General features: G+C 40.1%; 1 protein-coding gene across 1 annotated transcript; it reads right to left on the minus strand.

Annotated features, from left to right (window-relative positions):
- Positions 1 to 796: 796 nt before the first annotated feature.
- Positions 797 to 15,255, minus strand: SLC39A9 (solute carrier family 39 member 9). Its single transcript, XM_054275901.1, has 7 exons — positions 14,969 to 15,255; positions 12,718 to 12,826; positions 9,482 to 9,673; positions 7,020 to 7,088; positions 5,784 to 5,869; positions 4,115 to 4,249; positions 797 to 2,497 (listed from the first exon to the last, which is right to left on the minus strand). Exons 1-7 carry the CDS (start codon positions 15,062 to 15,064, stop codon positions 2,267 to 2,269), a joined length of 918 nt encoding a protein of 305 aa, XP_054131876.1. The 5' UTR covers positions 15,065 to 15,255; the 3' UTR covers positions 797 to 2,266.
- Positions 15,256 to 15,592: the final 337 nt, after the last annotated feature.

Raw genomic sequence — 15,592 nt, forward strand, 5'->3', positions numbered from 1 at the left:
GTCAAAGAATAAAAACTTACTGCTTCATGAAATGCAAGCACCTAATGTTGCACTAAGCTATCTCCTGCTCTTGCAAACCCTCCAGCTTTTGGAAATGGTTATGTGGAAAGCTTAAACACAAATAAAAATAGTGAGATATCAAAGAAGAAGGTAATTAGGGGGGAATCAGGAAGAACAGAACTCCGGAGTAAACATCCCTGTGTATCATTTACATGTGTTAGGAACCCGTCCTGCTGAACTCTTTAAACCAGTAACTTACCAGTTGCATTACATATGTTGTAAAAATCCCAAAACCAAAACAGACCAAAAAAATCGAAAAACACACAGAAGAGGATCCCATCCACATAACTAATTTTGCAGTGGCTTTTCAGAACACAATATTGAAGGTCTAATATTAAAAAAAAAATGTTTGTTTAGGTCTGAAGCACTAATTCTATCTGAAAATACTGTCTTATGGGAAAATATGACTTCTAATAATTTTGCACTGATCTTACATAGTAGAACACACAAATGAACAAGCACTCCTGGGAATCAATACTAGGTTCAATCCTGGGATTCATCAGTATTGTTACAAACCAACAGACAAAGCCATCACTAGTCCAAGAGACAGGCCATACCCATTACTCCCTGAACTAACAGACAAACAGGACAATAACAAAAAGGTAAAGGAATTATGAGGCACAATGGGCTCTGCAGTTTAAATAATAAATGGCATGACAAACAGTCACAGTCATTCATATGGAAACAAGAAGCACTTCAGTTAAGAAGATATTTCTTCAAGATTCTCTTTAAAAAAAACAACAAAAAGAAAAAAGAAAAATAGATTTGGCAATGTTATCTTCAAAAAGTGCAGACAAAGTATAGCTTATAAGGGGGCCAGCATTAAAAACTTTTCCCCTAAAGAAAATTTTATGCTGATTCTGTGCATGTCAAACATTCCTGACTTTCCAATGCACATTACAGTATAACATGTTTTACATAAGGGAAATAGTGTCTTGTAAGACAAATCTGTGCCTTGAAAACAGAGGGGTCTTTTCCCACTCCTCTCTAGTGAGAGACATCAGCAATTGGCAGAAAGTCCTCCAGTAGGTTCACCAAAACTAATGCTTATCAGTAAGAGGCAAATGAACAATTCCCAAAGGAAAAGCAAAATGTCTAACAGGTCCATTGGGAACCCCCAGACTGGTTTTTGGTGGGTTTGAGTTTTTGTTGTCCAGAACTCCTTTAGAAACACTTTGTACTCTATCTGCAGCATAAACACTTAACTAAACATCTTGTTCTGTTAGCCGTAATACCTTTATTTAGTGAAAAACCCACACAGCCCCCCCACAGATTTCAGCAGTTCAGGTTTTTGAAAATGAGCTAGTAAATTTCTCTGGTCCCTCAACAGCTGTCTCCATCAGATTTAGAGATAGAGCTCAGAACAGCTCTATCTCAAAGGGCACTATGGGTATCTCTCTCAACAGAAGCATTAGTGTATCCCAGTAGCCAAAACATAATTCCTGCTGACTTGACTGACTTGGCAGAAGGCTATCTGCCAAGAAACAGTCCTTTTTAGAATTTATTAACAATTGAATAACAATCAAAACACTATTCTCCTTGCTTCTATCCTTTGTCTTAAACAATGGAATACACTACAAAACTCATTTGCACTTTCTTAACCAGCTGATTTCTTCCTCTAATCCTACACATTGTCCACATAATTTCTTTCCTATCAAATGACACCTCTGTGACAGCAGCAGTGTTATACAGAGTTCCCTGTGCAGCCCATTTCTGCAGTACAATTAGTGACAAGCATCACAAGGGCCAGTAGCATTGCCAGGACAATGTAGAACCGATGGGGGAGAGCCCCCTTCTTCATTAGCGAGACTTCAACCTCCCACAACGCAGCCATCCTTGGGTTTTGCTCTCAGCTGTGAAAGCTGAACTGCAGGATACTTTGGTGATTGCAATTTTGTGAGGAGTTGCTATATTCTTCCCTGCTCACCTTTCTTAAACTTCGAGTTCCATCTTCCCTGAGAATAGGGCCAGAAGTAACAATTAAAATAGCAAATGTCTTCAGAAAAGAAAGTTACAGAGAAATTGTGTCCGGCTGCCAAAGTACATTTTGCTACACTAAAAACTTTCCCAGTATTCCTCATTTTGCAATCAAGATTCCCTCTGAACTCCATAAAGTGGATGGGATGAATGATGGGTAAAATAATGATAAAGGGAGCAGCAGACATTTACTGCTCATGTCTTATTGAGAACATTGAAATTTGAGCGTTTAGTGATGGTGTCCAATGGACAAAACTAGAGGAATAAGGCATCCTAATACTAGGGCTGCCACCTCCAGACGACTGAGTCCTTTTCCTCCAGTTGATTCAGGTTTGTGGCTATGAGCAATTCCTCCTACTTCTGGGAGAACATGAACTGTGGCAACATAAAGGAAAGTCCCAGCAGAAAACAGCATAGCAACTCCAGTGGCATTGACTTCTGAAAGGGCTTCTTTGCTGCTCTGAAACACAAAGAGCAAAAAAAGTGAGAATAAGCAGAAGTTCTTCAATCAGTAATAAAAATTTAAAAAAAACTCCCAGTATCCAGGAACAGTAGGATTTCTATCAAGTCTCTTCTCACAATGACAATGGTTTAGTGTGATTTTTTTGTGTCTTGCACCTTACATGTAGTGACTGGCACCCTGAAGTTGTGAGGGAGCAGAAAGACACCCCTCCTGCTAGTTACTTCTCTTTGGACTTATGAAAGAAAAAACCCTTACAAAAGTACCCTCAGAAAAGGAAAGAAGTCAGAGTCTACTGAAGCATCTTGTTGATCGGCTCACAGCCAATGTACCAAACAGAAGGGGTTCAAATAAGACATCAACCTTTAAATATCTTCTCCACTGCTCTTCAGAATGAAGTCCCAGAACATCACTCATGAAATATTTCATTTGTATGTAGATACCCAAAACATTTCCAGCATTTCCATACAAACTTCATGAAGAAATGCATCTTTTGCATCAAAACTGAGCACCTCTTCACCTTCATAATAGATTAAGATATGCTACACATCAGTAAATGCAATGAAATGCAAACCCATGCATATCAGATTCAAATGCTTCTTCAATGCTTTCCAACTCAGGTATAATCTTAGTTCTTGTGTTTACTCTCAGGTCATTTTTCCAAAGAGAAAGATACATCACCTGGAACTACAAAACCATTGTGACAGCCCTGATGCCTTATCAATTCTCTGTTCTTTCTGAAGGGCAAAATGTAAACCCCACCCTTGATGAGGACACTTCAAAACAGTGCTCAAAGAGAATTCTCTTTTCTATTTACAGACCCAACCTTTTTTTCTGCTGTCTTTAGTACTATAATGTCAAATATAAATCCTATCCAGCAAGTAAAAGATTAGCCCAGATGATTTATTTAATCTTTCCTCTCGTGCCCTGAGTTTCATGAGACCACACTATATCCTTTACAACATGCCACCACAGCATGTCACCAGCAGGACACACCACAGCTGAGAAATACAGGAGCATCCCAGGACATGCTATGAGAAGCAGAAACAGTTCATTTGGACAGAGATGTTAAACTCATGTCCCATTTCACAGACCATTTCTTGTACAGAGCCAAGACACAGCGATGCTTTATGGAGTAAGGCACAAGGACTGTTCTAGCTGAGGACTCAGCTTCTGACACAGACTTTGAAAATAGAGGACCACTTCTGGGATGGTGGGGGACGCTAGAGGAGATTATTTCCTACCTACATGTTAAAAGAAGAATGCATGTAACAATGCTGAAAATTACTTATTTAAATAGGCATCACCTAAAACCTGCCATTTGAATAAACTGTTCTCAGTGGGGAGCAGCAAGAAGGATAAATAGAAATCAGACTTAAAAAAAAACTATACCAAACTCTATAAAGGAGTTATGTCATTGATTCTGATGTGAAATGTATAGATTATTATTTGTTTTGTGCATTCATACTGCTACCTTTTCATCAGCTTTTCTTAAATCTTATTCTGCTGAATATCTCAAGCAGTTTGGAATTGTGTAATATGAAACTCATATCACAGTCCTTTCCCCAGACTTCACCATTAAAGTAGATTTTGGGCAGAACAAAACCATGGACCTACCTTGCTTAGTCCTAAGTATGTCACCATTGACATAACAGGTGCTGCTAAGGCAAAGACCAGCAAGTGTTTTCTGATCCGATTCCGTTCTAGCCCAGCGTGCATCAGGAAGGAAACCAGGCCAAAGGCAGCTGGTGCCTGCAAAACACAACACTCACTGCTAGTACAATACCTCCCAAAGCCCCTGAAAAATGAGAAAAGGTTGCAATACAACTTACTACATTGAAATGGACTGAATTGGAAGACATTTAGGGCGTGCACTCCATACTGCAGCTAACCCAAATTAGGAGCATTCTGCAGACTGCCCCACCTTAATAACCAAACCTAATGGAAACTCATGTTCTGGCTATCAGAAAACATGTACTTGTGCAGTCATCACAAATACTAAAATATTCATTCTGACTACGGTCATTGCTATAATTCCTAAGACTCCAAGGTAAGGCATAAAACTAAAATACCTTAAGCATTTTTATACAGAGAATGTTTTTTTTTTAACATAGAAGGAAATCATGAGTGAAAAAAAGATGAGAAAGACAAAAGAATCAGACAGGATCAAAAGACCAGAGAAGAAATAAGTTTCTTTTCTATTACCAAATATTCACAGGAGAAATTTTCCTCCTCTAAAATAGTATCATTCCACAAGTCGTTTAAGAACATTAAGAATAACAGAAGCAAGTTCCACCTGGCAATAGCCATAAGTTAAGCTCCAAGATGAGACAGTGACACTGCCATCCTCGAAGTTATGCAAACCACAATTACTCGTATGAACATTGAAGAAAAGACATAATAGATATGCATTTCCTAACATTTTGAACATGTAATCATGTATGATTTCTGATATGAATTTGACTAACCACTGTCATCCATACATGTGCTACCACAAGGCAAATTTCATCTGCACAGGTATGTTTAGAGCCTACAGATCCAAAAGATTCACATTCACACAAGTATTCAGCAAAGATCTCTCCATCTTCAAGAGCCACTGTTTGCTTGTTACCATCAGCAAAATTTTTTTTGTTTTCCTATAAAAATGCTATATGAGTGATGTTAAAGCTACTACAACAGAGGTAAGCAGAAGTTAATTGCTGTAATTTAGCACTCTGATATTCAGTGGTTTCAAAAGACTAATCCTTCAAACACTAAAACCCTTCAGAACAAATATTCTCCCCATTTCCTGATGAACATCACAGAACCAAGACTGAAACTGCTTTTCCTCCTAATGCACTAGCATCTCCTTCTGTCTCTCACCCTTTAGAATTTCTTGGAATGTGTCTCTTAGAGCCATAATAACCCTGGGTTTTTTTGTTTGTTAAATAAACACTACCACACCAGCTTCAGAAGAAGTCAGTGTGAAGCTGACACATTTTTTCATGAGCTACTCTTCCCTCTCTACCTCTGGGAGACTTTTCCCAACCTCTGCTATCAAGGCAGGCAGTAGGCAGTCAGAATTGTCTCTCATTTGCACCCCACTCAGACTTAGCACGAATCATGTGCTCTTCTCTCATAGCTCATACCCTTGCTTTGTGGTCCTTGACACTGTGCTAACCTCTCCATTTCAATGGCATTAAACATTTCTGTATTACATCAGTAATGAAACTGTAGATCTTTAGCAATTCTTTTGAGTGTTAACAGACTTTTGAAGAAAAAGTAAGATTTTTTGATGATGACTCACCTTGTGCAACATAATCGCAACAAACACTATCAACTGGACACTAGTCTGAGAAGTAGAAGCTGCTGCACCCAATGCAACACCATCAGCTGAAAAAGGAGTGCAGATTCATAGATTATTCTTCTACATGAGCTTCCCCACCCCCTCAAAGGCTGAGAGTAGAAAACATGTTGATTTAAGAAGCTCTATTACTGAAAATTGCCATTAACAATAGCAGCCCAACAGAGGATTCACTTGCCTTTGTTTGTTAAGCCATAACATTTCAGAACATCAGAAAAGCCTCAACAAGAGCTGTCTCATATTTCCCAAGACCATAAAAACCACAACGGGAACCTACTCCGTATTGACACATTCCTTCAAACTAGAACAAGTAACAAGTTTAGTTGTTTTAGTCTTCTATATTAGAAGAGATTTCTTATCTAATTAAAAAATCTGTTTTAGACACTAAGCATTGCAAGACTTTTAATTATTACCCTTGAAATGATTTTTCAAATATAAATACTATTGTAAATATTTTTTATCACTTACAATAATTACACTGTCTAAATTAAATTAAAAATGCATATTATACTACTCGTTAATATATACACAGTTTGGTGAAGTATCTTTTTGATCAACATCTTCTGACTTATCTAGACAACATCCTTCAACAGGAGATGAAAGAGCACCACATTTATACTATACATATATAGTGAAAAATCACAATGTGATCATGGCTTGACTGTAACACACAACTAACAGTCAGTCCTTGCAAGTCAGCCCAAATGTGTTTCAGTCAAGTCTTTGTGCTCCACCTTATAACATCCTTTTTTTTTCCCTACAAGATACTATTGTTTTAAATTAGTATTTTTTAAAAACCCATCAACCAACAAGCAAACCCAAAGGTGTTTTCATGCAACTCATCAAATCTGTTAGCATGTATTGAAATTTAGCAGCTAAAGGAGTCAGCAAAGGAATTGAAGAGGCAGAGAGTGAGCATCACACAACCTTTCATATAGGAAAAACAAAAGAGTAAAATAAAGAGTAAAAGAGAAAATTCTGTACCCAAATAAAACTCCATGAACCATCGGAGCTCCCAGTTAATTCTGAGAAAGATCCTTAGTTCTCCCTGCCTTTTTTTTCCTTTCTTTTATAAAAAGCCGCCTCCAAAAGCAAAACCCAAATGTCTCCATCCCACCTAAAGATGACCCACAAACAATGCATATACTTGTCAAGGACTAATAACAGGTCCCACTTTACCTGCAGCATGGACTACTAGTCCCAGTGTTGTGGTGATTTTGGAGTTGCCTGATCTTGCAGCTTCTGGATCTGAAACAATCATGAGAACAGTTATGAGAGAGATCAAATGAATAAACTATGCTAGAAAAAATATTGTAAGTATCACTATACATATCTCCCCCAGCTGCTTAGGCAGTTGTATTCAAGACTACCAGCTTCTGTATTTCTGCATTAGATTTACTGCAAAATAGTTTGACACTTAACACCTTCACATCACCTGAAGTTTGCCAAGAAACAGGTGACAGTCTCATGGACAATTCTTTGCAATTTGTAGGATCTCTCTCATAGGCAGTGGCAGATGTTTTTCTTAACCTCCTCAAAAGAAATGTTAAAGGTCTGTGCCACCAAGAAAAAGAAAAGCTATTTATGGATCCCAAGAATTCAGAGCTGCTTCAAGAGTCAGGATGTTATTTCTCCACACAGCTCAAGGTTTGTAGTTTCCTTCAGGTGACAGTCTGGGTCAGTTTTTGTTGCAGTGATTATTCCCTGGCAGTTCCTAGTAAACAATAAAGACGACTTGTCACAGCACCAGTTGCAGATTTCCCTTTGATGTTATATATCACAAAGGAGAAATGCAGCCAGAGCTGTTTGAGATCCACTCTTTTGACCAGAATTGCCTGACATCTGCAGGTTAGCTCATTACACAGCACAACAGGGCAACATCAATATCCACCACTACACAATCAGTGGTGAAACCATTACAAAGAATCACTGCAGGGTGGGTAAGCCCTACATAGTGTAGAAACATCTTACTATTCAATTGTTTAATTTCAGACAGTTTCAGCAGCCATGTGTGAATTATCCCAGTGCTCTGTAAAACAGCTGTAAGCACACCTGCTGTAACTCTGCAGTGATGCCAAAACAGAAATTCCAGTCCTTTTCTTTCCTCCTGCCTTGCCCATTTACCCCCAAGTCTCTCTTCATTCCCAGGCACACATGTAGCTTCCCAGTGAGTCAGATCTAAACTAATGCATCCTCTTTGGTCAGCTTTATCTTCTGAATGAAAGGGAAGCCATCTGAGTAATTAATTCCACAAGCTGCACTTCCATGATGGCAATGGTACACTCATGTCAAACAGGAGGAGATATTCATAAAAAAAACATTTCCTTTACAATTGTTTTGGATTGATTTGATTTTTTTGATAACTAAACACAAAGAATCACATTTGACTTCACACCTTCCTTCGGGCCTACTGAATTTTTCTAGTTTAAACAAAGTAACACCTAGTCACTTGATAGGTAATAAACTACAAGACATTGATTGGTTCAAGAAAAGAGTGTTTTTCTTCAGTTGCTTTAAAAAACATTACAAAAACACTGTTACATCTCCTGTGACAGGTAGAGGCTAGATAAAACTTCACTTATAATCCTATTTTGTAGTGTGTATCTCTAACACAGATCACAGCCCTGTCCTGGTACTTGCTATGATCAGAGACACAGAAAAGGGTTATAACCCATACAAACCAAGAATCTTTTAGGAAGTTGCTCACCTGTATCTCCCTGACATCCTCATTGCCAGTGTTTCTTTAGAACAGCTCTGAAAATCAGCTACTAATGGCTGTGGCTCCACTTACACTTCTTCAGGAGTACACAAGAAACACAGCCCCTGCATTGGCCTTTCATCTGTCCCACCACAGTGTCCCCATAAAAACAGGCTGCACTGTGAACTGATGAAATCCAGCCAAAACATATCCCCCTGCCTTTGTATGTGTCTTACTTTTCCTTTAAGATCAATTTCTTATTTTTTCAGGGCCAAATTCCAGCATCAGAAGATGTTGTGTGGGAGAAAATGAGCAGCCAAAGGCAATAAAATACCTTTTCAAATGACAGAACACCTTTGGTGCATTTCAAGCTACACTCTGAGCATAAAGTCACAGGCAGGAAACAATGGCAACTGTAGGCTGACAAATCTTTACACAAAGCAAGAAGTATTTTGAAGTATGTGAGGCTTTAGACTTGTGTGGGAGGTCCAGCTATGCAGCTCAAATACCAGAGCTTACATCTAATCATTCCTGCCATCTTGCTTAAGATAACTTGCTTGTTATCTTTGCAAATTTTACCAACATACAAGACAATTAAGTAGGAAAAACAAACAAATATAAGACTAACTGAAGTTTTTTGAAAAGCCAAAGAAATCCCCCAAAACCAGACAGTAATTCAAGTGTCAAGTCACCCTCCACCCCTACACCACATGTGCTCATACATGTTATTGAGGCAAGCTCTCAAATTATGGTGAATTTTGAGATAGATTTCCAGCATAAACATTTCACATGGACCTTGGTATATGGTTTATGTTTTTAAAGTACCTACTGAAACTCTGGACATGACTGGACAAATTACACCCTGGTAGCATTAAAATAAATAAATTTCAACTTGTTAATTAAGACTACTTAGCAAGTCCAACTGAAGTGAGCCTTCACTTACCATCTGCAGAGTGCACATGAGAGCTGCCTATCTGATCCACCAGGAGCATGAAGACAAAGCCGAGGACAAGGGACACCCCGATGTAGGCGTGCAGCCGGGAATGGTCGTGGCCGTGCTCGTGCGCCGCCGGGACGTTCGCTGCCTTCTCGGACTCCAGCACGTGCTGCATCTCGCTCGCCGCGTGGTGCTTCCCTGCGACAGCAAGCAAACACATCAGCACTCTCAACACCACACAGGCACTTCCCTCTCCTGCCAAAAGCCTTCCTCACACTTTCCTGGACAATACACACAAGTCCTTGCTTATGCTCTTTTTTTAGACAATGTTCTTAGCAAAGCCCGGTTGGTTTCTCCTCATACATCTTCAGCATGGAAAAGCAAAGAAAGCATTAATATGTTATAAGCCAGGTTGCATTTTAAATACAAATTAATTCACAAAAATTGCTGTATAATTCCTGTTTTAACTGAAGTTGCCTGTTTTGTCAATATTCAGAGACCATCAAGCAGTTACTTCATTACCTTCATTTGAGTGAGAAAATAAAATAGGCTCCATCCACTAAAAGATTTAATACCATCTTTAAGAAGATTAACTGATGCTGAGATGCAAACAAGCTAGTATTGATACACCCCATTGATACAGACTACAACAATGGTTAAGTCAAGCACACTGACCTACAAATGTCAGTACCATCCCAGAAACCCAAAGTCCACGCCCTGGGGATGAATGATGTGTGGTTTCCTTTCCCTACACCAGCTATTAAAGCTTGCCCAAGGTTTTTTCATTTTTGGAAGGTCTTTTGGATGGCAACTACTCTTCACAAGCTTTAAAAACTTATAGCAAGAACTTGACTTACTCTATCAAGTCATTGTCTTGCTGGAATATTCATACTTCCTCTTGGATGAGACAAGTGTATGTTCATCCCACTATACAAAATGCCACAATGCCATTGCTACAGTCAAAGCACATCAGAATAAGCTTGGTAGCAAAGATTTCACACAGATCTTTGCTGAACAATATTCATCAATAAAATTACTTTGGACCACACAAGATTTCTGCCATCTATAGTATGAAGTGACTTTGCTTCAGATCATTTCAAGCCATAAAACTGTATAACTCAGGACAATCTTTCTGACAGGGATTATACAGTTTCAGCAGTTAAAACAAAGGACTGAAGTCAGCAAAGGAATTTTATTTGCTGGTAGCACCCAAACCAAGGTTTCACTACACAGGTTTATAATCAAAGAATAATCCAAGTCATGATATGCTATTTTCTCTCAGCCTACAAGGTTGAAAATCAGAAGTTATTTATTCCACAGTCTGTTTACCCACAGGGAAATACAGAAGTAATAGTAAATTACTTCCATATCAATGGAAAACACTAAAATGCTCACTATCAAGCAACCAATCAGAGTTAAGCTATACCTTAAAGAGGGAAAACAAAGATTTCTCTTTTTGTTTTTCCACTTATATGAATACATCTCAAAGTTTCCCCTAGTTGCATCTTTCTAGGTTTAATTATGCAAATAGGTGAACTTGGAAAAAAACCCCAGAAAGCTGTTCTCATAGTCTTAAGTTTAATTTTGAATATCCTACTTTATCAGGAAACATATTAGAAATAATTTTTGTAGTTAAATCTGTCATACCCATTAGTTCTGACCCTTTGCAATATAAAAAAAACCTTTTTCCTCTAGGTAAATACTGCTGCTATTACAACTGCAGTACTGTGAAGTGCCTTTTTGCCATACACTAAACAAAGCCACAGCCCATGCAGCTCTACACAGCAAGCTGTGAGTCAGACATGAACAGTATGCCCCATCTGGGGAAAAAGTGTTAAATCCCATCAATGGTCACAGCAATTGTACTCACTGCTAGCTGTGCCATTACAAGAGAAAATCAGTCAACTCAGAATTAAAACTGAGTGGAGAGCAAACCCACTACAGCTCATTAGAGACATCTGACATCAGAGTGCACAAATTATAGTATAGTATAAAGGCATAATCAGAGCTTCTTTCACTTCTTGATAAAGGATGATTTTATATATTATCTCCTATTTATTCTAAATCTAAGCAGAACAACATAAATTTAGTGGAAGCTAAAACAGTATACATTACAGCATATTGCTAAAATGGAATTTAGAAGTTTAGAAACATAAAACCCAGTTTTAGTTTAGAAGTTTAGAAACCCACAAAACTACAGGAAAAGCAAAGAACTACAGGTGCCTCTCAATCCCAAATTAGCAACAGCAGCACACCAGATGTTTGCAAGGTTCTCTACAGCATCAACTTTATGGTGCTTTCCCCTGCCATCAGGAAGCCATTGCCATTTACCTTCAAAGTTTTGATTCTGAGTGTACTGGAAAAATGTCATACATGCAATGGTCATCTCATAGCACAAGTTTGCAAGCAAAACCTAAATTTAAAGTGCACTCCCAACAGAGGTGATGAGCCCTGGCACTTGAAACAACGTCAGAATCTCAAATTGAGGTCTGTTAAGGCTTTTGGCTGTAAGACATGCTCCACACAAACATCCCTGCAAGACACAATCTCTGCTCACTTGAGCTCTTCATTAGAGATGATAAGGTGGTTACAACAGTGACAGCAGACTAGAACTGGATGCTTGAACACAGAGATTTAGATCTGTAATGTATATCCTACCCAAGAAGAAATGCCTCCTACTGTGTAAATTAGCCATAACCATATGGGTATATAACCATAATATATAACCATAATTTTCAGCTAAGTATATTTATTCCAAGATGCTTTTCAGCTTCAGAGGAAATTCTTATTAGGGCAGGGATTTGTAAAACATCTCCTGCAATTGCTTAAAGAGAAGCAGTCTAAGCTACAAAGAGAAAGCAGCGAATACTCCACAATTTCATTCTCTGCCAAAGGCACCCTTACACCTCCTTTGAAGTTCCAGGGGAAGTTAAACTCTCCCCAGAATAAGAAACACTACATATGACCTGTCATAAAAGGCTGTTATTCCAGGAACAGTACAGTATCCAGAGCCAGAAATGATTGGATAACTCAGTAAGAGTCATCAGTCTGCATGATCATATCCCTCAATGTGCAATTTCATGCCTATAGTGGTTTTGCATTTCTATGCCTGCTTTGTGTCATGCTGCTGCGAAGCTCTTCCATCAATCTCTTCTTAAAAAATCCAAAAAGAAGCCTCAGTATATCAGAACACACCACAGTCTAAGTTATCTTGAATGAGGCCATCTGGGTTTGATTCTTACCCTCCAAAATGTCTTCATAAAGTGCATGTACTCCTTCTGGCACAATGACAGCCAAGGCAGTTCCACACAGGAGCCCAGCACCCAGAACAGTCACCAACTTCAATCTCTCCTGTAATTAAGTACAAAACAAGTATCATCTTTGAGAATGAAAATACTTTCTTTACTCTCCCTTATTAACAGATGTTGGGGAAGGGGGTTACTTGTTACACAAATATTGAGAATTTGCAATTAAACCTTAACAACAATATATAAACATTATGCTTTAATAGTAAAGAATAATGATTTTATTCATATTTTTGGAATAATTTCTATAACAAAAATAAAAACCCCACATAGTTTTTTAGTACTTGTTACGATTAGAGTTATCTTCCTCGTTGTATTCTAGTTTGAGACAAAAAGCTTAAATGCATCTTTCTCCCAAACTAATTACATTCTGTTTCACCAATAAACTCATCAATTCACTTCCTCCTGACTATGCTGCCAGGTTAAAGTCAAAGCCACGTACTAAAATCCAATTACACAAACATGTAACAGGACAGTCAGCAGAGGCCATGACTCAGTTTCTGTAAGAACCCCTATCATACAACACGTAGCAACCAGGGGAGTTTAGATCCCCTAACAGCTGCGCAGCACACACTCAGTGGCAGAAGCACCATCACCTCCCATGTTCAATGAGAGGTCTGAGCACCACCAAAACACTAATGCTAACCACTGAGGGACAGAGAGCAGCATTTGAACAGCAGGAAAGCACTTGTTGCTTATCGTTATTGTGCCACCCGTTCTCCTTCATGCACTGCAGCCACACCAACTGCTCAGGCTCACTGCAGGATGCTCTAGGAGATGCACACCCAGCTTCCTGAAAGCCAACCAAACGTGACCATAAGGGAACAGCTGCAGCATTACTGGGGACAGCTCCAACAGTAAAATGCAAGAGATGAAAACAAGTGTAAAGCTCCCACAAACATGCACTGTAAACTTGCACATACAATAATTACACTTGGGAAATTGTCATACAGTGGCAATCTACACGAGAAGATAAATTTTCAACATCTGCTGTTCAGAAAGTAATTTTGCAAAAATATAGTAACATACAAGGAAAAACCACTATTTTTATCTGCAATATTACAGTATTTTTTGCATACACACATAAACACAGAGGAAAGTGTCAGAAGTAATACTGATTTATTAGAACTGCAAATATATAGTATAGCTTGCCTTCACTTGGGCACCTGTGAATTTTAAAGATCCATTAAAAGAACAAGTTATCATTTCAAGGCAAGTCTCCATCTCCTTTTCAGTGCAAAATAGCTAGGTGTAGGGAAGACACAAATTTAATAAGAACAGCCTACATGTTAAAAAACATGCAAAGAGCAACACAGTAAGCAGTGCTGAAACTCCATGCAGCCCTCTGACTTGGTGGAGGACAAAGGCACATTTCTCCTCCAGCACCTTGCTTCCCAAGAGAAATGGGAATCCCTTATAAGAGTGCTCTTACTACCACAACTAAACTCTCACTACACCATGCCTCTATAAAATTACCATCATTCAGAAAGAGCAAAACCCCTTGGGTGTCAGAGGATATTAGGAAGCCTACAGAGACTGTGACAACCGCCACCACCTCAATAACTATTTCCTAGAAGTACACAAAGATGTTTAATCAGGAACTCCTGTACTGTTTGGGAACTTACTCAAACTACGAAACCCTCCCTCTCCTTTAACAGTACCTTATTTATCCTAGATATTTTTCTGAAAAAATGCCTTGAGTTACACAGGGCAGTAACTTGAAGTTCTACAGTAATCAAAGAGCTAAGGTTTAATTTTCAACAGTGCAAGCTGTGAGTAAAATTGTGAATCAAAGTCTTTCCAAGAATGTTCTTTGAATTGTTTTTAAGAGCCTTAATTTGAGTAGCCCACAGGCACAAAAGAGATAATCACTGACTTCAGCCATTTCTTACACAAGCTTCTAAGAATAGCCATGCTTACTCGTGTCCTTACACTACGTGCTGATACTTCGCTTCACCTGTAGCAGACTCGACTCAAATCTGACGAATTTAAATGACCACTGTGAAACAAGCATAATTTTACACACCAGTTTTGAATGAAAATTAATACTGCCCTCATAACTTTTAAAGATAAAGCTTCATCCTTAACAGCGTTGCCATATTACAAGGGGACGGCACCAACTCCCACTGGGAGACCTCTCTGGTTCCTCCTTTAGCAACCAACGAGCAGTTTGGCGGAGTTGTCTTACCTCGGAAAAATTAACTGCCAAGGGTATAATTCCTGCCACATAGCAGGCGACCAGCATGGCCAGGGACAGCAGGCAGATGGAGGGGAAGTCATCCATTTCGCCGCTTTCTGTCCGCTCCCTTGAAGTGAAATCCAACAGCAACTTTTCCGCCCCTCCGCAGCGCACGCCTTAACCCGTGCAGACACGGAGGTCGCAGGAGAGGCTTTCGGCCATGTCTCTGTCTCCCGGCGGCAGCGGCCGGCTCGGCCCCCAGCCAGGGGTGCGCGGCCAGGGGGCGGGAGCGGCTCGGCCACGGGCAGGCGGGCCCGGCCCTCACCTGAGGCGGGGGAACTTTCGCCCGCACCGTGCTGCTCCCAGGGGAGGCGGGAGGCAGGGCTGGGGGACGGCGAGCACGCAGGCGACTCCTCACGGCGGGGCAGCGTCAGGCGGGGCCGAGGGGACCGTGCGGACCGGCGCCGCCAGCCGCGCAGCCACTCCGCCGCCCCGGCGGCCAAGTGGCACTCGGCGCTTCCCCTTCCGGGACGGGACGGGCCGTGCCCGCCCCGCCCCGCCCCGCGCGCTGCCCGACTCCAAGATGGCGGGCGGCGCCTCGGCCCGCGATGGGCCGCGAGCGGCTCCCTCACC

This window comes from Melozone crissalis, unplaced genomic scaffold (assembly GCF_028551555.1).
Source record: "Melozone crissalis strain CALT ecotype California unplaced genomic scaffold, PUWL_Pcris_2 ptg000018l_1, whole genome shotgun sequence".
NCBI classification, from domain to species: Eukaryota; Metazoa; Chordata; class Aves; order Passeriformes; family Passerellidae; genus Melozone; species Melozone crissalis.

What these genes read in the sequence shown, in the direction of transcription:
- SLC39A9 (XM_054275901.1), bottom strand. Translation starts at nt 15,064, where the DNA reads ATGGATGACTTCCCCTCCATCTGCCTGCTGTCCCTGGCCATGCTGGTC. An exon ending in TGGCAGTTAATTTTTCCGAG is followed by an intron (nt 12,827 to 14,968) that starts GTAAGACAACTC and finishes ACTTAATTACAG; the next exon opens with GAGAGATTGAAGTTGGTGAC. An exon ending in TTGCGATTATGTTGCACAAG is followed by an intron (nt 4,250 to 5,783) that starts GTGAGTCATCAT and finishes TGTGTTTTGCAG; the next exon opens with GCACCAGCTGCCTTTGGCCT.